Source organism: Coffea eugenioides, chromosome 7 (genome assembly GCF_003713205.1).
Source record: "Coffea eugenioides isolate CCC68of chromosome 7, Ceug_1.0, whole genome shotgun sequence".
Classification (NCBI taxonomy): domain Eukaryota; kingdom Viridiplantae; phylum Streptophyta; class Magnoliopsida; order Gentianales; family Rubiaceae; genus Coffea; species Coffea eugenioides.
This window is the reverse complement of record NC_040041.1, coordinates 5,862,102-5,884,925: the sequence shown is the minus strand read 5'-3', so window position 1 is coordinate 5,884,925 and position 22,824 is coordinate 5,862,102. Positions and strand designations below refer to the sequence as shown.

General features: G+C 39.5%; 1 protein-coding gene and 1 pseudogene across 1 annotated transcript; both read left to right on the top strand.

Annotated features, from left to right (window-relative positions):
- The first annotated feature begins 6,962 nt into the window (after positions 1-6,962).
- LOC113778096 (TGACG-sequence-specific DNA-binding protein TGA-1A-like) lies at positions 6,963-12,922 on the top strand. The gene is made up of 9 exons (XM_027323371.1): positions 6,963-7,340; positions 8,621-8,788; positions 8,874-8,948; positions 9,690-9,749; positions 9,906-9,983; positions 10,088-10,151; positions 11,181-11,452; positions 11,849-12,073; positions 12,504-12,922. Exons 2-9 carry the CDS (start codon positions 8,633-8,635, stop codon positions 12,654-12,656), a joined length of 1,083 nt encoding a protein of 360 aa, XP_027179172.1. The 5' UTR covers positions 6,963-7,340; positions 8,621-8,632; the 3' UTR covers positions 12,657-12,922.
- Positions 12,923-13,510: 588 nt separating this feature from the next.
- On the top strand, positions 13,511-16,577 carry LOC113776739 (annotated as a pseudogene).
- The last annotated feature ends 6,247 nt before the right edge of the window (positions 16,578-22,824 follow it).

The following is a 22,824-nucleotide window of genomic DNA, read 5'->3' as shown; positions in this document are numbered from 1 at the left end:
TTCGGGTATATTTTTCTGAAGCATGTTTTTGAAGAATTTTAAATATGTTTTTCAAACGCCTTTTTGACGTTATTCTCAATTGATTTTAAGATTTTGATTTTGGAAAAAGTTTTTTTTTTTTTCATGTTCTCGTGTGCTTTTCATATCTTGATTTTTTGTTCTCTGAGTCTAAAAAAGGCGAAAATCAGAAACATCTATTTTAGTAGTTTTTATTCTGATTTTCAAAAATCAACTTTTACTCGACCACAAACAATTGAAAGCAAGGCCTTTGTCTTATAAACACATGTAACATCAAATGTGTTACGAAAAATGCTTTTCCCTAAAAAATTAAAGTAATCGTGAATTATTAATTATATGCTAGCTAGGTCTATTATGTCAAGAATCTTTTTTCACGTAAATAATTTTTATGAAAACCAACATTTTCTTATATGGTTGATGGAGTCATTCAAATGAATTATCAACTATGATCAAACACAAAGTCAAAATATTAATTATGTGGGCTAAATCATCATTACTCAATCATAATCCCACTCAATTGGTAATTTAAAAGTTCTAACATCTTTCAGTTTTCAGCATAATAAAGCTGCAAGACACTTCTTGCGTCAGCATCACAGTTGCGTTACAGGAAGGAGGAAAGAAAAAAAAAAAAACAGGGGAATGATTGTTAGTTCAGAAGTTTCTATTCTTTATGCAATACTTGAGACTCCGAAGAGACATAGAAATGTGTCTTTACCCAAAAGCTGTACGCAAAGTCAAGTTGCAAAAAAATGTTCTTCACTTTTAGAGTCGTTAAAGAATTCACAAATGGACCGACCTGCACCAAGAAAACGTCGACCAAAAAGACAAGGAAAATGTCCACTTGGGATGTCAATCTTATGTACGTTGGACAATTTTTTTTCAAAGTGAGTAACGTAATCTCTGGGCACCAGTGAATCCAGTAGCCTGTCCATGGGGGACTTTTGGAACTCTTATGGAGCATAATTTATGCACCAACACACGTTAAGTTAAATTACAATAAATTTTTGTCACTCATCAAACATAATATCCAGATCATGATTTTGGATCGGGCTCGTAGGAGTTCCAAACTGATTGTTCGGATCGATTCTCGAAATATCCTTTTCGAGATTATAATAATATGACTAATTTGACTCGTATTTAACAGCACTCTAATACCTGACAAATTAGAGAGGCACTAGAATCGCAGATAGCTATCAAGTAATCATGTCAAATTTTCGAGATCGTAATATGACTGATTTGACTCGTATTAACACTCTAACGCTTGACAAAACTAGAGAGGTGATTAAGGTTGTAGATAGTCACGAAATAATCATGTCAAATCCACTTTTTAAAGATACAATTAAAAAGATCACTAGAGAGGTGAGCCTAACTTGAGTATCGGAGGTGACACGAAACGAGGGACAAGCCTTGTCTCCGTTGCTTCTTGTGTGCATGCTAAATTCTCACCCCGCCGGATTTTGACTGCCCAACAATCGATCTTATTTCGTCTAAATTCAAGTTAAATACTATCAACTGGGCTTTGTCAAAAAGACCTTTTGTAATTGCTCTTGTGTAGTGCATCCGTCTGGTCCGATAGTGATTCTGTCTCCATCGGTCCCTATAGACTCAATTGAGCCTCCCTCGTAGATAGAGTAGAAGTAGGAGTAGGAATGACAATTGACAAAAAAAAATAAAATTAGTTGTCGCAATTGTATAGAATTCCAATCTACCATGGGGCATATTATTATTGGCTAAAACGCGTGCATCACATAGAAACTCGGCTTCTAAAATCAACATAATTGTTCATATATAGTAATTAAGACTACATTCTACAATAATACTATTCGATATTTGAATTCAAGAATCAATGCTTACACTACACGTTTTTATTGAATGACCTTTATTTTATGTTGAGTTTGCGTTGGATGCCAAATAGGCACTAATTAGTAGATTTAATATACACCTAACCTTACCATTTAAACATATGCATTTACATTTATTGACCCTTTTCTGGATGTAGACACTTTTTTTAAATTTATTTCTCATTTCAAAAATTTGAGAAAAGGAAATGTAGGAGCTCATACAAACATTTCTCTTTCCATAACAACAATATGGGAAATTCATAAAAACCCACGTCACCATGCATATCTAAGTAATTTTTCTGATGCAAAAAGTGAATGAAAGCGACAAGCGCAAATCCTGTGGAGCCTAGGTAAGTATTGAAGGGTTTACCTTTAGAGTAATTTTTATATACACTGTCAGTCAGTATATATACTATTACAGTTGGATGCATGACACAGGAGTAAATTTTAAATTTTACACTTTATATTTTACTCTTATTTTACACTTTATATTTCATAATTTTTTTTATTTATTACCTAACCACATCAAGCCCATTAACGGAACATGCTTCTCATCTTCCTCATTATGTGGCTATGTGTACCTTCTTTATTAATCAATTAACGTTATAACAAACCAAAAGATAGAAAATAGAAAAATGAAATATCCCTAATTCCCACCAAAAGTATTAAGTTGTTTTGTTTGTCTTATCCTAAACCATATATGGCAGCAATTTGCCTTCTCTATTATATCAATTTTACGTATAATGATAAGCGAAAAGACGTCTAATTCCATACTTGGAAAACCCTTGAGAATTACTAGCATATGTGGTTTCTTTTGCAATATAATTTTTAGGAAGAAAAGAGTAAAAGGTACAATGTGCCAACTTGACCTATAAGTTGAGATTATCCATTATGTCCCTAGAGAATCTAAAGGGTCACCTGGTTGTGTGGAAAAAGTATAAGTTTACCCATGGACAAAACTAATGACTAAACAGCTTTGATATTCGTTTACCCATAAAGCAAAAGCCAAACAATTAAAAAGAAACAAAAAAAGAAAAGAAAAAAAAGAAGAGGAAGAAGGCTGGATCGGAATTAGCTTAATTGATTAGTACTGTCCAAAATCTGCTTGCTTTATTTCATCAACATCAGAGAGGACCATGCATGGATAACGTAAAATGTACAAAGATTCTTAGACCTAATGGGACAATCAACTTTTGAGGGCCGGGTCGTACATTTTTTAGACTCTACTTGAGAAAGATTAGTGGAAAAGTGGCACCATCGTATTTTCCTCCGAAATCCAGCACTTTGATATGTTTTTTGAGTGCATCAATTAATTAAGAAGAGAAAAAAACAAGATATTCTCTACAAACCTCTGATTTCCTCCAACAACATATATAAAGCGTATTCCATAAAAAGCCATATTCTACCACACATATAATAAATATACACAAGCAATTGGAATCCAACTTTAAAGGATCAAGTCAAGACTCAAGAATAGAGTTAATATTAGTAAAATAGCTTTTGGAACTGTTGAAACAAAATTTCATTTCCCTTTTGGCTAAGAAAAGAATGTTCGGAGGAGATAATCAATACTAGCATACCTACACGTCATCACATATATACTTCCATGCAAATTCGAGAAAATATTTAACTAGGTAATTGGAAACACGTACACCAAATAACGGACACACATATAGATAAAGATAAATGTGTTTAACGAAAACGTAAATTTTTTTTTTGCGAAAAACCACAGACATACATTGCATGGATTTTTTTACCCGCTTTAAACTTTTTGGGGCAATTTTTATATAAAAGCTGGCAACCTTGATTTCAAAATCCTGTGCACAAAATAACAACTTGTTGACGACTCATTTTCATGCACAAAATTTGCTGTACTCTTTTAATGCGTAAATAGTGTGCAAGAATCTAAAAAGTGGGAAGAGACCCCATTTTCAAATTCTTTCTTTACATATATTCTTTTGATACTGGACTAAGTTGGTGATTATGTTAGTTGCATATCTTTATGTATGATAAGTTAAATTCTCCTGACGTCTTCTCATATGAGATGCTCAGCATTTTCCTACTAGAAAGAAGTGCTTTCTTTTCAAGGTAACTACAAAAACTTGCCACTGATTTTGACAAGGAGAAATATATATTTTTTCACCCCAAACATTACGAACAAATGTACAATTTTCTCTTTGTCAAAATCAGTCTATTTCCTCACAAGGAAGGTCACATGACCTTTGTAGGTTGTTTTCTTCTTTAACTAAAACATTGCAGTGTGAGAAATCAGAAATGCTGGAGGCCAATCATAGTTTCACTTATTTAGTAAGTTTTATCTAGTGAAAGTCTTCATGTTTCTGATTAAAAAGGGTTTCCAGTGTTACCTTTTTTGAAATATAAAGTTTTAAATTTAAAAAAGTGTATAAATGTAAGTTAGACTGTATCTATAAAATGTCAATTATAAATGCAAAATTGTGTATAGTATTCAATCCTCAAGGTCCAAGGGTACTGATTAGATATCTTTGATTTTCAGAGAGGTTTGATCTATTTATTAAAATTGAGATCATAAAAGTAAATGTTCTAGGTTTAAGTCTCGCGATCTATTTCTTACCAAAAAAAAAAAAAAAACTCACTAAATGTGAATTTTTTATTCCATTTTTTGTGGACTTGTTTATTTATTTATTTTTATCAAAAATCACTTTCTATACTATTTCTCTGACTAAATTATCATCGAATTAAATAAGTGCATTATACACCTGTTGGAATTTTGAGAAGCCACATATTAATGAAAAATAATGAGAGACGAAGGTCGAATCCTTAACTTCCATTTCAGAAAAATATGTAAAAGTCTTTGTGACAACAGCTCCTTGCGGACTTATTTGTTTATTATTGAACTTTAGTGTTGATTGTGCTTCTCCTTAAATTACTTGCTACCAGCATAATAATGATTAGCTTTCCTCGGTAAGGTAATCCTAAGTGTTTAGCTCACACTTAAAAAAACAAAAAAAAATTCGGACAAGTTATTTACTAGGGATAATTTCAAAAACCTCTCCTAGGTTTATGACAATTTCACTAGCCTCCCTTAAGGTTTATACATTTCACTTACCTCCCTTAGTAGAATTGTGAGCTCAATTATTTACATTACATGGGGGAAAATTACTTATATACCCTAAGACATTATGTCTTATAGAAACTAATATCTAACAATTTTGAATAATTAGAGCACTTATTAATTATTAATAACTAATTAACAAAAATAACTATTGAGATTTCTTTATTGATGAACAGTGACTTGCAATTATAAAATAAGACCAATTGATATTACAAATGATGCTATTTTGTGATTGATAGAACTTGATAATGATTAAAAAAATCAGTTGTACATAATGTGACAAGAAGGGCCTTGATAAAAGGAAAAAAACAAGGTAAAAGAAGATTATTCGTGAGAAAATTTTCTTTGAAACTCTTAAAATTGTAATAGTTGTAAAGTAATTTCGTGGAAGTAAAGGAGAAAGAAGGAAAAATAAAGGCAAAATTAAAAAATTCATTCTGTTCAAAATCACAAGAATCGTAGTAAACTTAATGTTAAGAGCGATAACTGGTCTGTTTTACTGAATCTTGTGATCATTAGTTTAGTTTTATTGTTTATTTGTGTTATCTAATGTATTGAATGTGAATTTTTTGAATAGTGAAACATGTGTGTTAGTTGTTTCTAATTTTTAATTATTTTCATATTTTTACTAATATAGTTTATATACATGTATAAGGGGTAGTTATGGAATAAAAATTTCATCTCTCTCCTTGAAATACTTTTTTAATATTTTTTTTATTTGAACTAATTTGTTACTATAACGTTAACTTTAGGGGAGGTTTTTATAATTTTACAAACTTGAAGGGATGCTAGTGAAATTATTAGAAACCTTAGAGGAGGTTTCTGAAATTATCCCTATTTACTAACTCGCACTCGGAAAGATTTCTGATTCTTCAGGCGATTTTGGGAGCGTCGCTACACGCTCCATCACCATCACTGGTAACTTCGCGCGAAATTACAACCACCATTTAAAATTACGACAACTAGAAATACGGAAGCCCGCAGCCCAACTTGCTTTCCGCGCGCGTACCGTACAATCCTAACAAACTTTTGTTTCTCTCTCTTTTTTTTTTTTTCCCAAACAATATTCACGTCATGCCACTCTTAATATATGAACATTCTTAAAATGGAACTTCTGCCCTTAAGGTAAAAAGTATGCGTCACATGTATTTTGGACTTTCAAAAAATATATTATTAAGTAACTGTTTCTGAATTATTTAGAAAAAAAAATACTATAATTTTTTGAAACCATGAAAAAGCATTTTCAGTTTGCTATAAGGTAAATGATATTCATTATTTCAAGTTATCCAGATGACTATATGAACACTAAATTTGAAAAGAATTAATTAGCTTTTCCTATCTCCATCTAAGTGGAAATTAGAAGTTTTCATTAGAAAATTATAAGTGTGTTTGTCGTAATTTTTTGTTCGCCTGTATAAAAAAGATTGATAAAAAATTTATATAATTCTAAAACGTACTAATTTGAATAAATATTACACAAACTTTTAGTGACACCAATAATATTTTATACTAACTTTAGATCTTGGGTTAATACACCTTTAGTAGATTGGTTTAACATGGAGAGGGTTCTGAGTGTCATGGGGTTAGTACACCTTTAGTAGCAGTGGCTTTACTGGCCTTTCCAAAAATCCCACATCGATCATTGGGGGGGGGTTTGGGGTTAGATTATTAGTTTCCTGGGTGGCCTCAAGAGTTGCCGGTTTTTGAGATATACCTGGGATTAAGGGTTAGTGATTTAATTCTGATTTCTTCTGTTGAAAGATCTTGGGTTAATATCAAAAAAATTCTAATTCATGAAAAAATAAAACAAAAAGGAAAACAAAGAAAAAGAAAACGAAAAAGAAAAGGAATTGAGGGTGACCTGGTGCGCAGACTCAACTTCCACATAACACAAAATCACTGTTGTTTGATAGTGGAAATATGACAGACAAAACTCAACTCAAAACAGACACTCTATCAATTTCTAATCTTCTTCAAGAACTGTAGCACACGATGTCACTCTGTCCCACAGTTTCACGCACAACACACATTAAAACAAACATCAATCATCCCAATTATACGTATAAATCAACCTAAGAACAGTTCTCTACATGTCACTCTGATGTTTTGCAACTATATTTTTGTGTATAGTATTTGTAAATATTTTTATAATATATCATTTTAAATATGGAGTCTGAAAAGACTGCTCTGTTTGCACTTGATTCTTCTTCTAACTCTTCCAATAAGCTAGTAATGGGGAGATGAGAGTCAGAGGGAAAAAGGGTATTTGAGAAAACAGAGAGTTGTGAATTAAAGACTGATGAATTTCAGTTAAGTCTGTTTTGGTGTGAAAAAGCAAATTGAGCGGGAAAAGAAGTTGTTTCTTGAAGACCCTTTTCATCAAAAAGGTTCTTTTCTTCATTTCCTATTTCTTCTTTGGTTGCCACAAGTCATATAAGTGGAAAAAGGGATAAAAGAGCTGAAAAAAGGGTGAATCCGAACAGTTTCTATTGACTGTTGATTGGTTTTTGTTCCTTGGGGTTTAATCAATTTAGTTGCCATATGTCTTTTTAAGTATGTCAACGTACTCGTAAGAAAAAAATTCTTGTTTAGTGACGAATTTCTTGGATACTTATTCATATATCGTGATAAATTCTTGGTTTCTGAAAATTTTGGTGGGGGTGGCTTTCGTTTTTGTTTCGTTTATCCCTGGGGTTGCAACTGTTGTTGCAGTTTGTAGTGTTTTAATCTTTCTTCCTTTTTCTTCAGTAAACATAATTTTTCTTGGATGGTTATTGGTGTATTTGTTGCTTATGGGCTCAAGTTCCAATGTTTATAGCTTGTGGACTCCTGATTTATGAGTTCTTAATTGTTTGTTTCTGGGGATTTAAGCTTGTGGGTAATCCAAGTATTTCTGTTTTACGAGCTTAGTATGTTGATTCTCAAGGTTGTTTCTTTCTTTATAATTTTGACTAAACAATAAGTATTCAAGGTATAATTAAATGGGAATGAGTTGTAATTTTGTGATTCTCTCCTCAAACTCAACTGCTATGTGCAACAGAAATTGATTTCTAGTTCTATGTTAGATGCTTTTGTTGAGGCTGTTAACCTATTCTGTGAAGACTTGTGAAAATTGAATTCTGAATGGATAGTCTTCACTGAATTTGAATTCACTTTCATCATTCTGATGTAGAAGACAGCTAGAGGAAAATAAACTGTTGATAGTGGAACAAAAATTTGAACTTCTGTTTTTTGAATAGAATACCAGATTTTTTTTTTTGTCTATTAGAAACTTTTGTATTATCTGAGGCAGTGTGGTTGAATGAAATGCATGTTGTAGAATCACATATTTGGAGAAAAGCTCATATGATATTGCGGATATGCCCTTACTGGCTTAATGACACTGGACACGAGATTGAACTCAAACACTCAAAACTTTCAGTGACAGAGATGCTTTCCTTTCTTTTATGAATCATGGTTTTCTTGTCTTTGGGTTGTATGTTTTATTTATTTTTCCTTTGTTTGAGGGGCAGTGACTGGCGAGATCACCAAATATGATTGTTACCTTGAACTTGATTCCCTGAATGGCTGACACTTCTTTCTTTCTTTTCTTTTTCATGTTATTCTTGATAACTTTCCCTTTTGAATCTCGTAATTGTAGTAGCTGATTGAGTGCTTTTTACATCAGAATACATAAAAAATGCATTCTACAACGACCCAATATGTTGCCTCACGGAGAATGGGCTTGTATGAACCAATGCATCCAATTGGCATGTGGGGAGATTTCAAAGGTAATGGGTGTCCCAATGCATCTGCTTCCACGATTCTACAGGTTGAAACCAATCTAGATAACCAGGTGACTTTTTATCTGTCTTTGCTATTTATTTCTTTGGCTATGCATTGTTTCCCATTTTGTCTGAGTTTTAAAATCAATTGCGCAGTCAGAGGACACTTCACATGGAACATTAGGGACTCCTAGCAAATACGATCAAGAAGCTAGTAAACCTGTTGATAAGGTAAAGATTTTGCAATGTTCTAGCAACCTCATTAGTTCATATTGTCTATCCTGCATCTTAAACGGTTACTATGACTAGTAAGTCTCTACATTCAAAGAATTCCCCCACTTTCCATAGTCTGGCATGTGGAGACATGTTTTGATTGCAAGGATGCTCTGATTTTTGTCCATACTTTATCTTTTTTTTTCCCTTCGACAATTTCTTTATAGCAGATAATTTACCATAACAAAAGATGTATATGAAACTCTTAGCGTGATGGATGTGGACTTTTTAACTCTATGAAGTGCCTTATGGACCATCCTAAGATAAATACTGGCATCCTCTAACTGTTTCCCCCTTGACCAACTATATACTCTGCAAACAACATTTTTTCTTAAAGTTCACCTTGGTCAGCAGGCAGATTGGGTGTCCTCTTTCGGGTGGATGTCAATTAGTCTTGGCTTGCTGGTGTACAATTTTGTCTTTCTTCTGTTGACAATAACATTAAATACTTTGAATGAAAGGAAGACATAGACTAATGGGAGAGTGGCAGAAACCATTTTAGCTATTGATGAGGACTTCTAACCATTTTCCGGATGAGAAGGAAATTGCTTTACAATTTTATTGTAGCTTGAATCTCCAAATATATGCTGTGCACGAGTTTCTATTTTTCTTTGCATTCTGAGCCACAGTGTATTCAATGAGTTTGAATTTTCTGAACTGTATGAAACATTGGTAATGGAGCTTGAGTTGGTCTCGCAGGTACTGAGACGTCTTGCCCAAAATCGTGAGGCTGCTCGTAAAAGCCGTTTACGCAAGAAGGTAAATTGCCAGGAATACTATTATAGGTGCCATGTAATCATTGTTATATTGATTGGGTTATATAATATCTACCAAAAGAAAAACATTGTTGTCACTAAATATCTTGCGTAATATCCAAACCACCATGTACTTAGTGATCTGCAATAATTTTTGTAGGCATATGTTCAACAGTTAGAAAACAGTAGACTTAGACTGGTGCAGTTAGAACAAGAACTTGATCGAGCTAGACAACAGGTAGAAAGAAATCTTCATCTTTTTGTGTCCTTTAGTTTTTCTTTAAAATTGCTTCTATGATATAGCACAATAAGTTTTCTAATCCTCTGAAGAATTTGGTTCAGGGTTTGTATGCAGCTGGTGGATTAGATATTAGTCAGTTAACTTGCTCTGGAGCTTTAAACTCAGGTTTGTGGGTCTATTCTTAGAAACTATCTTGCTAAATTGTTAGTATCAACCAGGTGGTATTACATGTGTTACTGACATTCCACGTGAATTCATACTTGATGGATTCTGAGTTATGCTTGATAAGCAGAAATTGTTAATAGCTTCCTTGTTTGGTACTTTGTAATTGTAATTTAGCTTTGTTCTGATTTTGTTTTCCTATTAACATTCACTTTTTCAACCAAGCAAGATTCATATTTCACATTCCTTGTAGTCATCTTGTTTAAGGGAGTGGATGATAACTTAAACGGTGGTTTATGTCGAGTATTGCTTGAACTACCTTTTGTAATACTCATTTCATGCTAATTACTTCAAATTGTAATGGTTAATTATCCCCCTGATATTTAACTTATTTTACCTTGCCCTGTCAGTTTTAAGTATCTACTTTGGAGATGAACCATGATCAAATTGAGAACACAAGTGTAACTTATGCAGTTCTGAGAAAAGTACCCCTAAATTTTCTATATGGCAAGGATTCTTGATTAATAAAAGAACTTTTGGTGATAATTTTCGCAAAAATGTGATCCAATAGAATTAAGGGACATGGCAAAGTTTAAGGACTGAAGTTGTGAGTAAACACTATGTGTCATTTTAAATAGACTAACATTTCACAGAAGAATTTTAAGATTCATACCAGAAAATCCTAATCATATCAAACCTAAGTTTACACTTTCCAGTTCTCCAGGCATTGCTTAATTTGACATGTAAATTGAAGGTCTCATTTTGTGAATGGGCATTGGGTAAAATTAGAAGATTTTAATTTGTACTTGACCTCTGATTGAAACTAATTATTTCAATGAGTGAAGAGCTTGAGAGAATGCCTAACACATGATATAGCTTGCAGCTTATTTCATTCTTTAAGAAACTTTTACTGTTTCATTTGGTTTTTAGGACAATATTCACCCTTTCCAATGACAAACTCCCTTTGCTCTCTGGTTGTACACTTGGGTCAAGTTTACTTTCCTTAAGTGAGCCTCCATGTTATACCTGCAGGAAGTGCCGCATTTGAAGTGGAGTACGGACGCTGGGTGGAAGAACAAAATAGACAAGTTAATGAACTAAGGAATGCTTTGCATTCTCACATCAGTGAAGAAGAGCTACGTCTACTAGTTGATGGTGGCATTAACCATTATTTTGACCTCTTTCGTATGAAGGAAACAGCTGCCAAAGCTGATGTCTTTTATCTCATGTCCGGAATGTGGAAGACATCTGTTGAACGGCTATTCTTGTGGATTGGGGGGTTCCGCCCTTCGGATCTTCTAAAGGTAATTATAAAACTCCAACTCAGTTGTCATGTAATATCCTCATTCTTCTTTGATTAAGATCAGGTAGATATCAGTGGATTCCAAATTTGAGTTGGGAAACTCAGGGTTGATGCATTAGCTCAGAAAGTAACTCACCAGAGTCCTAATAACATGTCTTGTTTAAGTATAAACGAGCAACTAAATCACGCAAAAACTCATCTTTGTTCCGCTACAAAATGATGAATTTTCTTTGAAATTATTGTGTTTGTATGGAGGTCTCTTTCACATTCTTAGCATGATTTTTTTTTTTTGGGAGCAAATTTAGTATGATTCTAGGCCCTATATGATTCTTATTTTTCTTTATCTCTTGCATGGTTAAATATGTGATGCATATTATCAATCTTTCTTTAAGTACAGATTCTCTCGCAACACATCCAGCCTTTGTCAGATGAGCAAGTCTTGAATGTGTACCACCTTACACATGCATGTCAGCAAGCAGAGGATGCTTTATCACAGGGAATGGATAAACTGCATCAATTTCTGGCGGAGTCAGTTTGCCGTGCTCAGCTCAGGGAAGTTAGTTACCCACAGATGGAAGCTGCAATAGAGAACTTGGAAGCTCTAGAGAGATTTGTGAAGCAGGTAATTGATGGAATCTGAGTTCATCTTTCTGATGTTTTATAACTATAAAGTACTCTAGGCACCAGTTCCCATCCCTTGTAACAAACCGTTAATAGTGATTCTTTTATACTCTGAGCTTGAATTTCTGCTTCTTAAGCCATTGACTTCTTACTGCGTGAGATGCTGGCTCCTGACTGGAGAAATTATGGATGGAAATTAACTCCTGTACTCCTTTTATCTTTGCTTTAAACTCCCTTGATTACTTGGGAAAAGAAGAAACAAAAGGAAAAATTTTCACTTCTAGTTGTCAAATTCTTGTCCTTTATGCTATGTTGTATTATGTTTGAGTTTATTTGCTGCTCTAGAGGAATTCAAACACTCTGGTACTTAGACTTTTGAAAACATATTTTCCCTTTTGATAGACACCGTGCTTGATTTTGTCTCTAAACAGGCTGATCATCTTCGCCAAGCAACATTGCAGCAGATGTCTGGTATCTTAACCATCCGGCAATCGGCTCGAGGCCTTCTTGCCATGGGGGACTACTTTGAGCGTCTTCGAACTTTGAGCTCCTTGTGGACTAAGCGTAACAGTGAGCCTGCGTGATGAGGAGAGGAAGATTTAGATTGATCGTTTGGAGGATTTGCGATTCTCAAGTTCGTTTGTTTGCGCTTCACTGAACTACACCTATCAAACGTGCTCTCAGCTGCTGCCATTTTTCGAACAGCTTCCTATCGTCAAGAAGTTGTACATATATATCTGTTTTAATCAGGAGGAGTTTACACTTCATTTCTGTTTTGATGTACATTTGATTATATGTCTTTAGAGAGTATCAACTAATATATTTTGGGCCTTTCTGAAGTTTCTAGTCAGATCATCCTGTATTATAATTGAATTCAGTGGTAAAGAATATTCCAAGTTCTCCCAACTTTTGACTTCTCTTAGTGCCGATGTGTTCCATAGTGGGATTCAACTCTGATTCCTGTGGGGTTTTGCTGGGCAATGGGAAGTGCTTTCGCTTTCCCACAACACCTTGAGGAGATAGGATGCGTTCTATTTCTGACAAGACATTCCCTGTTCTAAAACAGTTTCTGTTTTCGGCAAGTCCAATAACAGTGCCTGCACCATCATCGGTGGAAAACCATCACGTGTCTAATCCAGAAAGGTGTTCTATATATTGTCTACCTTTCGAAAAACAACTCCAACCAGCCAACACATGCAGAAAAAAGGGTTGACATGTTGATTGGTATCATTTTAGAAGCAAGTAGGATGGCAAACAATTAAAGTATCTGTACAACGGATGGATTCCTCAGCATTTCAACATGCAAATTGTTGTGTTCTTTCAATTGTCCAGTACCCATTCAGGGACAGCTTGACATGTTACAGCATTTAAAGACAATTGCTACAACCTGATATGTACATCTCACGTAGTCATGCCAATTATAGCAAACAATAAAACAATGGCACGTGCAAATTCAGTGAGTACCTTCCTCGACATTAAATTTCCAAGCACAAACCTAACAGGTGTTTTTTCAATGTTGTCTTCAATTTTTACATTCTAGTTTTCTAGTAATTCCCAATTGAAGGAAATACAACGGGGCTCAGATTGTAAACTTGGAGTTCTCTGCATATCAATTAGTTCTTCCTCCTCAGAAGTGAACTCCACCAGGTATCAATTCACTGTCAAAACAACTGTCCTCTGAGTTAAAACAAGCTCAGCATATGGTGCCTAATCTCAGTTTGCACCAACTACTTTGTAGATTCAGAGTCAGCGGCACTTAATCAAATAGTACTTTTTTGCCAGCCAGTTTGTCTCATGTCGCACTCCAGAGTCAAACACTAGGCTTTGAGTTGTAGTTTTACGTAAAGATAGATTGTTGATGTCATTAGTGAATTATTAATGGATCTTCTGGCTTCTTCTTTTACATATCTTGAATGAATGAAAGTTATCCTTCAATAATAGAACCTGTAGTACGTAAAAGATTAGTTGTTGTTACATGTTGTTTCAATTAGTAGCAATGCCATGTAATTTTCATGGACAAAGGCTACTATTTGCTCAATATGCATTATCTGAGACACTTGATGTGTGTATTAACATTTGTTCCCAGGTTAGTTAAACTGTGTCTTTTACCTTTAACATTTCAGATGGGGGTCTGAATGATCAAACTCAAATTATTCTCCAGTCATAGCCTGTCATGCAGGGGCAGTTTACCCCTTATACCTGAAAAGGAGGAATAAGATCCATTTACATACATGGGAAATGTTTAATAGGACCGCGTTAACCTGATCACAGCATTAACCTGGGGCAGTTTGCCCCTTTTACCTGAAAAGAAAGAATAAGATCCAACTTCCTCTGTTGTTAGATGCCTTGAGGACAGCATTACCCTGCGTGATTAGATTTGTTATGACACTTGTAGAGTTAAATAGTACATAGTAGCAGAATTAACATGAATTTTTTTTTCCTCTTTCGGTTTCTATAAGCTTTCTATTAATTAAGTTGAAAGGAAACTCAAATCATCAAATTTTAAAACTCAAGCATTCCAAAATGACATTTTGTCTTGTTACATCCTATAATTCAAAAAGAGTGGAGAAGAATCACAAACAACTTGCAGGTTGCAGTATAAAAAACAGTTTGCATCATATGATCAAATCCAAATTGATTTAGATCAATATGATATACTATCAAGTCTATCACAGTTTACAATACTGAAAGATTCTTCAAGAATTGTGCTTTACAGTAAAATGGCTTACCAAATACTTTTAACAGTACCACCATTCAACTACTAAGCCACCTGCTCTCGGGAAATAAAGTATTTGAAGGCTTTGTAGTCTGCCAATTCAAGCACCATAACTGGGCTAACTCCAAGTTCCTCATAAACTCATCTTACCAAACTACAGCATCAAGTAATGGGACAATCAACTAAAGGTTATATTGATACCCAGAAAAGGTACTTATTACTATACTTCAATTGCACTATATTGACCATGTTTTGCTTATTTGCTGGAACTTATTAAGTACTCATGGTAGTACTGAAATACAATTGCGCAATATTTCTGCTGATTATCTTTGTAGCTCTTCCTTTCGATCCTGGTATATTATGATAAAAACATATTTCTTTGATCTCTCAAATCCATTCACTTCATGGTTACTTCTGAACAAAATGTATGAAAGTGACAAGATTTGAAATTATGGGCACCTGTAGAATCTGTGCCCAATATAGATGCGCACTTTTTTTTTTTTGGTTGTTGGGGGGGGGGGGGGGGAGTGGATCTTGTTCTTTTTGCTAGGTATGCAGTTGTGACGGGGGCAAACAGAGGGATTGGAATTGCAATCTGTAATGGATTAGCTTTCCATGGAATCACAGTGGTGTTGACTGCAAGAGATGAGAAGAGGGACTCGATGCTCTTCACCAGCACAAAGGGACAGGTGGGCTTACTGCTCTCTTTTATAAGCTTGATGTGACAGATTCATCTGATGTTGCTTACCCAGTTTGGAAGGCTTGACGTCTTGGTACATGATAAATCCAGTGAAATTTTGGTTAATTAAAATTTTTTCTTCAAGATCCTAATGGAATTCACCCCTTATTATTATTTTTTTGGGTTTAAGGTGAATAATGCTGCGGTTCTTGGAAACATTCATGATCATGATGTTCGAAGAGCAGCATTAGTGAGTATTTATGTTGCCTGTAAGTCGCACCTTAAAAACACAGTTTAGACTGGCTATTAAATGATGCAGAAGTGTGATACGCGTCCTCTCATTGGACATCATACAGGACATGTACGTGTATCATAGAGTGTAACACTAAAAATCGTCAAAGTATCAAAATCTATAGATTGCGATATTCCTCACCTTTTCTTCAACCTTGTGGATTTTCGAACTCTATTACTAGTTTTCCTTGCTAACTTCTGTTTAATTTGTTTTGAACAGCACAGGAAACTGGAGCTCGAATTGACTGGAAAGCTGTATGCAATGAGACATATGAAATGTCAGTGGAATGCTTGGAAACAAATTGGTCCAAAAAGAATGGTTGAAGCATTCTTGCCTCTTCTCCAATCATCTCAATCCCCAAGCATTGTCAATGCTTCTTCTCTCGTAGGCAAGCTAGAGGTATTGAACTCGAACATGCAATGTGCTTCTTTAACTATATGATTTCTTTTTTGGGTGTTTTTGTCCATAGTTGCAACGTGCAACTACTTCCTCACCATTGATTTATTTGGATGAGGTGCTGAATGAATATCTAAAAGACTTCATGAAAGCAGGTGCCCCATGGGGCCAAAGGCTGGCCTTTAGCATATGCAATCTCAAAAGCGAGTCTGAATGCTTATACAAGAATTCTTGCCAAGAAGTTGCCTAGTTTCAAAGTGATTTGTGTTTATCCCGGTTATGTGAAAACTGACATGGGCCACAATATTGGTTTATTGACGCCAGAAGAAGGTGCTGAAAGTCCCGTGAGGCTAGCTTTGTTGCCTGATGATGGTCCATCTGGCTTGTTCTTTAGTCAAAAAGAAGTATCATCTTTTGAATGAGAAAACCATCTTTAACAACATTCAGTGTAGCCTAGAAAATGTTGCCCCCTATCACCGTTTCTGCTTTTCTTTGTGTGTATTGCAGTGCCATTTTCAAGACTATGCTGTACTGCTCAGCAATCAACGAACATTTTTGACCATCTACTGGTTGTTACGTATAAACATCTACTGGCTTGGTTTCTGCAACACTAATTCATCGATCCATTGGGACGTTAAGAGGCACTGAACTAGGCAATCTGCTTCTTCAAGAATATGGATTTTCAAATTCTTCATCATGCATAGGATGTCATTTTAACTTAACAGAGATGAACTCACGATAGCATCACAGTCTAAACCTTGCTCAACTATATCAAGATGGCTTGGCCTAAATCAGGGTGGCGAAATTGTTCAAGTTTGGATCTTGGCCTAGGCTTGGAAAAACATCACTGCTGCTTTCACATGACCACTTGATTTAAGATATAAGCAGCAGGTTATTTATCACCTAGCTTCTGAGGATTGTGGAACCAAACGGAATCAACAAGCAAGGGGATGATTAATTTGAAAAAATGTCTTCTTTCTTTCATGTTGTAAAATCATGTGGTATTAATTTTTCTTGTTTCAATAGTAAATCAAGAAAATTGCTTTAGTATGGCATTTTCTTTTTGGTCAATGACAGTTACATGTATAATTGTCAGATTAATTTGTAACGATCATATTACTACAAATATAGCTGCTACAACTGGTACAAAGTTACACACTTTATACTAAAACATAATAGTATTTTTTTTTTTGTGTAAATTGTAACTTAGGTAGTTAAAATAGAATTTGTAAACGAAATAGGAATTTAAATGCTATAATTCTCTCATTTAAAATATATGTATCTGTAGTGGGGCAAATCCGCGCATGACATGTGTCAGGTCGGGTAGACCACACGCGGCAGGTCGGCAGTAGGTACCTCGAGGCTGGCATGGGCCAGCTCGGCCTAAGAAAGCCAGCTCGGCATGTCGAAGGTCTCCTATGATGGGCTTAATGGGCCGCCGTCTCCGAACATTTAGGGGCGCCGCGGGAAACCCTAAGAAGACTCCGAACCCTAAAGGGATTTTGACTCCCATAAGGAAACTATCCCTCTCCGGTCCTATATATACTACGCTACCAAGGTTACGCAAGGTACGCTGACAAGTATTCTCTACTATTACTATATCCTTCTACGGCCAAACTAACTTGACCGTCGGAGTTATCTCAGGGACATCAGTCCCGCCTCCGTTCTTTCTTCTCAGGTCACCTAGCCCGGCCCCAGCTCGATTTGTCCAATCAGGTCGGCCGCATCAGCTCAGCTCGGACGCGGTTTTTGGCAGTCGCATCAATTGGCGCCGTCTGTGGGAAGCACGTTACACTTCATTGCGAATCATGCCGAAAACTAGGTCGCAGAGAAATGTGGGCGGGTCCAAGGGGGCCGAGCGTGATGGCTCCCAAAACCCCTCTCGGGGTCCAACACCCGGAGGAGGAGGGGCAGGGCCCTCACGAATCCCGCCTGAACAACTGGTTCAGACCGTGGCCGAAAACCTGCCCACCTTCGAGGCAATAATGAACTACCTCAAAGAGCAGTCGGGAGGTCATCAGGACAAGGAGCCCAAGGATCAGGGAGCAGATCAGTCAGAATCCCGAACTGGGAGTCCCACCAAAACTGGGGCCAAGCGGGCACACCGGGAAGTCACGCGTGAGCAAGTCGAGGTCATGGAGCCTTCTCACAAGAACTCCCGAACTGAACACCCGGAGCCCGTCCGGAGGCTCCCCAGGGGAGATCTCTCCCCCCGGAGGGAGAGACAACAGGTGCGGGACGAACTGGACCTGCTTCTAGACCCAGAAGCGGACAGGTATATTACTTCCCCCTTTGTGCTCGATATCGAGGAATACCAACTGCCCGCGAAGTTCAAAATTCCAAACATGAAGCCTTACGACGCAACCACGGATCCGGAGGACCACCTGTTCATATTCATGACGCAGATGCGCTTACAGACAGCTGCGGACGCGGTCAGGTGTAAGACCTTCCCAATGTTCCTGGAAGGAAGGGCCCGGCAGTGGTTCCAGGGGCTTCCCCCTAGGTCGATCGGCTCTTTTAACCAGCTCGCACGGCAGTTCTCTGCACAGTTCGTTTCCTCACGGGCCTACTCCAAAAGCACCGCGCACCTCATGACTATCCAACAGAAGCCCGAGGAGTCCTTGCGCGAATACATGGTACGCTTCAATAATGAGTCCCTTCAAGTTCGAGATCGCGACGATAAGGTAGTCATGGCAGCCTTCATCAATGGGCTGCGCAAGCAAAAGCTTTACACTGAGCTTGTGGAGAGACCTCCCAAGTCAGTTCGGGAGATGCTAGACCGAGCCCATGAGAAGGCCAACGCGGAGGAAGCAAATCGCCTTAAGAGCGCACAAGAGAAACTGAGGGATGATAGGCGCAGGAAGGGCGCCGACCAGGTGAGGGCACGACCTGACCAGGGAAGGAAGAGTGCTTATGACCGTTTCCCCAGGAGCCGCCCAATGGGAGAGGACAAGTCTTGGACTGGCCTCACGGCACCTAGAGCTCGAGTGCTCGCAGTGATGGAGCAGGAGGGGCTATCCCGACCTCCTCGGCCCTTAGCTGGGGACAAAAACCGACGGGACCAAGGTCTGTATTGCGCCTACCATCGTGATGTGGGTCATGATACGGAGGACTGCCGTCATCTCAAGAAAGACATTGAAAAACTAATCAAACGAGGCCATCTGGGGCAGTTTGTACGAGAGGAACGAGCTGACCTACAACGGGGAAGGCCTAGGTCGGAGCGTCCAAGCTACCTACGGGACCGGCCTCAGGGGCCCCGTGGCCGAACCCCCGAGCAGGAAATACAGAACCTGGCGGGGGTGATTAACACTATTGCCGGAGGACCTGCGGGTGGAGATAGCCATGCAGCTCGGCGGCACAACCGCCCCCTCCCACGGGGGAGAGCTCGGCCAAGCGATTGAAGATGTATGAGGAAATAATTTATGGACCTGAAGACGCGGTTCCTTTGGCCTCTAATAACCATGAAGCTATTGTGATAGAAGTCATCACCTGTAACTTCAAGGTGAGGAAGGTGTATATAGACAACGGAAGTGCCATAGACGTACTATATTATAAGACCTTCAAGGAACTGCAGCTGGAAGATAGACAGCTCGTACCGGTTCGAACTCCGTTAATCGGCTTTGCTGGTCCTCCAGTGAGGCCGGAAGGGATGATCACCCTTCAGGTCACGGTGGGGGTGTCCCCAAGGTGCCGAACGATCCCGGTAAACTTCGCGGTAGTCAAGGAGCCGTCATCCTACAACATGATCCTGGGACGCCCCACGTTGAACGCCCTCCGAGCTGTTTGCTCCACCTTGCACCTCAGTATGAAATTCCCTACTTCTGAGGGGGTGGCTGAGGTGCTGGGAGATCCAGAGGTGGCAAGGGCGTGTTACATTGCCACCCTTAAGGGCAAAGAAAAATTAGTAGCTCAGACGATTTGTCTGGAATCCTGGGAACCCCTGGAGAGAGGGGAAAGATTGGAGACAGATGAGGGATTGGCCGAGCTACCCGTCCAGCCCGACCGACCCGAGCACACAGTGAAGGTCGGCGCCGGCCTGAGTGAGCAGATCCGAAGTTCTTTGGAATCTCTCTTGGAAGAGTATGCTGAGATTTTTGCCTGGAGTGCCGATGATATGCCTGGGATACCCACCGAACTGGCAGTTCACAGGCTACATGTAGATCCCAACGTCCGACCAGTGAAGCAGAAGAAGAGGAATTTTGCTCCTGAGCGAAAGGAGGTCGTTAAGAGCGAGGTGGGTAAGTTACTGGAGGCTAAGATCGTTAAGGAAGTCTATTATCCTACCTGGCTAGCCAACCCGGTGCTGGTCAAGAAGGAGGAGAAAGCCTGGAGAATGTGTGTGGATTTCACCGACCTGAATAAGGCTTGCCCGAAGGACTGTTACCCACTCCCACGGATTGATCAGCTCGTGGACTCGACAGCGGGCTACGAGATCTTCTGTTTTTTGGACGCCTTCAAGGGGTACCATCAGATAGCTTTGGACGAGGGGGATCAGGAGAAGACCTCTTTCATCACTGAGGATGGGACCTACTGTTACGTTACCATGCCATTCGGGCTGAAGAATGCAGGCGCAACCTACCAGAGGTTGGTAAACAAGCTGTTCAGAAACCAGATCGGCCGGAACCTAGAAGTTTATGTGGATGACATGTTAGTGAAAAGCCGAACCCAGGAGCAGTTCGTCTCCGACCTGAGAGAGATCTTCGAGGTCCTTCGGAGTTCGCGAATGCGGCTAAACCCCAAGAAGTGCACTTTTGGGGTCAGGTCGGGAAAATTCCTGGGCTACATGATCTCTAAAGAGGGGGTCAGAGCTAACCCAGACAAAATCAAGGCTATCATGGACATGGCTCCTCCCCGAAATATTAAGGAGGTACAACGATTGACAGGGAGGATGGCCGCCTTGAACAGGTTCCTGTCCAAATCGGCAGTCCGGGGAGCGCCCTTCTTCAAGGCCCTGAAAGCTAATCGGCAGTTCGAGTGGAGCCTGGAGTGTCAGAGGGCATTCGATGAGCTGAAGGCCCACCTCGCACGGTTGCCGGCCCTGACCTCTCCAGAGTTGGGGGAAACCCTGTTCATTTATTTGGCTGCGGGAGAAGGGGCCATTAGCGCGGTATTAGTGCGAGAGGAAGAAAGAACGCAGAAGCCGGTGTATTACGTTAGTCGCGCCCTACAGGGGGCCGAGGCCAGGTACTCGGCGGTAGAACGCTATGTTCTGGCGCTGGTACACGCAGCTCGGAAGCTTAGGACCTACTTCCAAGCTCATCCTGTAGTGGTCATAACGGACCAGCCCTTGAAGCAGATCCTTTCCAAACCCGAGTCTTCGGGGCGGATGGTAAAGTGGGCTGTGGAGCTGTCGGAGTATGACTTGGGATACCAGCCCCGGACCTCCATCAAAGCCCAAGCATTGGCAGACTTCATAGCGGATGGTGTGTCCTTTGGATCGCCCGAAGCGGAGGACAATCAGGCCAATGACATGCAGGCTAGGAGGGACAGGGGAGTTGGTAAGGAAGTACCTGCCGGACAGGCAGCTAAGGCTTTACCGGCTCACGAGACTACCAAGGCCGTCCAGACCCAAGAAGCAGCAGAGGTCTTACAGGCCGAAGATGTTGCCGAGGTCACCCAGGTCACACAGGTAGCGGAAGGAGGACCGTCCGGAGAAGCAGCTGAGGCCCAGCAGGCCGGAGAAGCTGCCGAGGACAGACCATCCAGAGAAGCGGATGAGACTCAGCAGGTCAAGAAAGCCGCCAAGGATAGGCCGGCCGGAGAAGCAGTGGAGGCCAAGCAGACCCAAGGAACTGCCAAGGTCGGAGAGGCCGAGGAGGCAGCTAAGGTCGGACAGGCCGCAGATGCTGACGAGGCCGGGAATCTTGGAAAAACAGACAAGGCTAAACTGGCAGGGGATACTATCCAGGCTAGGAAGGACGCAGAGGCGGGGGAACGAGCAGGTCCCACCTGGACATTGTACGTGGATGGTGCGTCGAGCAGAGAGGGGTGCGGAGCAGGTCTCCTCCTCATTAGCCCAACGGGGGAAGAACTGCCCTATGCGCTAAGATTTGACTTCAGAGCCTCTAATAATGAATCAGAGTACGAGGCTTTGATTGCAGGGATGGAGATAGCCCGGAAGTTAGGGGCCAGGTCGATAACAATCTATAGTGACTCACAGCTGATAGTGAACCAGGTGTGGGGAAGCTACGAAGTCAAAGAGGGGACGCTTAGAAGGTACGTAGCGAAGGCACACGAATTGAAAGGTTTGTTCGAGCAGTTTGTGCTTGAGCAGATACCGCGGAGCCAGAATAGGAGAGCGGACGCCTTATCCAAACTGGCCTCCACCTCGGCAGGAGGCATAGGTCGGGAAATACTGGTGGAGGTGGTTAAAAGCCGAGCATATGACCAAGTCAGCACGGCGGTCATTCAGGTAGTGAGCTCCTGGATGGATCCTGTCATTCAGTATTTAGCTCAGGGAGAGCTTCCACCAGACAGGACGGAGGCCCGCAAGATCCTCCTCAAGTCACAGAGGTATGTACTCACACAAGGAATTTTATACCGGAAATCTTACTTGCAGCCCTGGTTGAGGTGTGTGACGCCTGAGGAAGGTAATTACGTCTTACGCGAGCTGCATGAGGGCATCTGCGGCAACCATGTCGGCCCGAGAGTATTAGCCAAGAAGGGGAT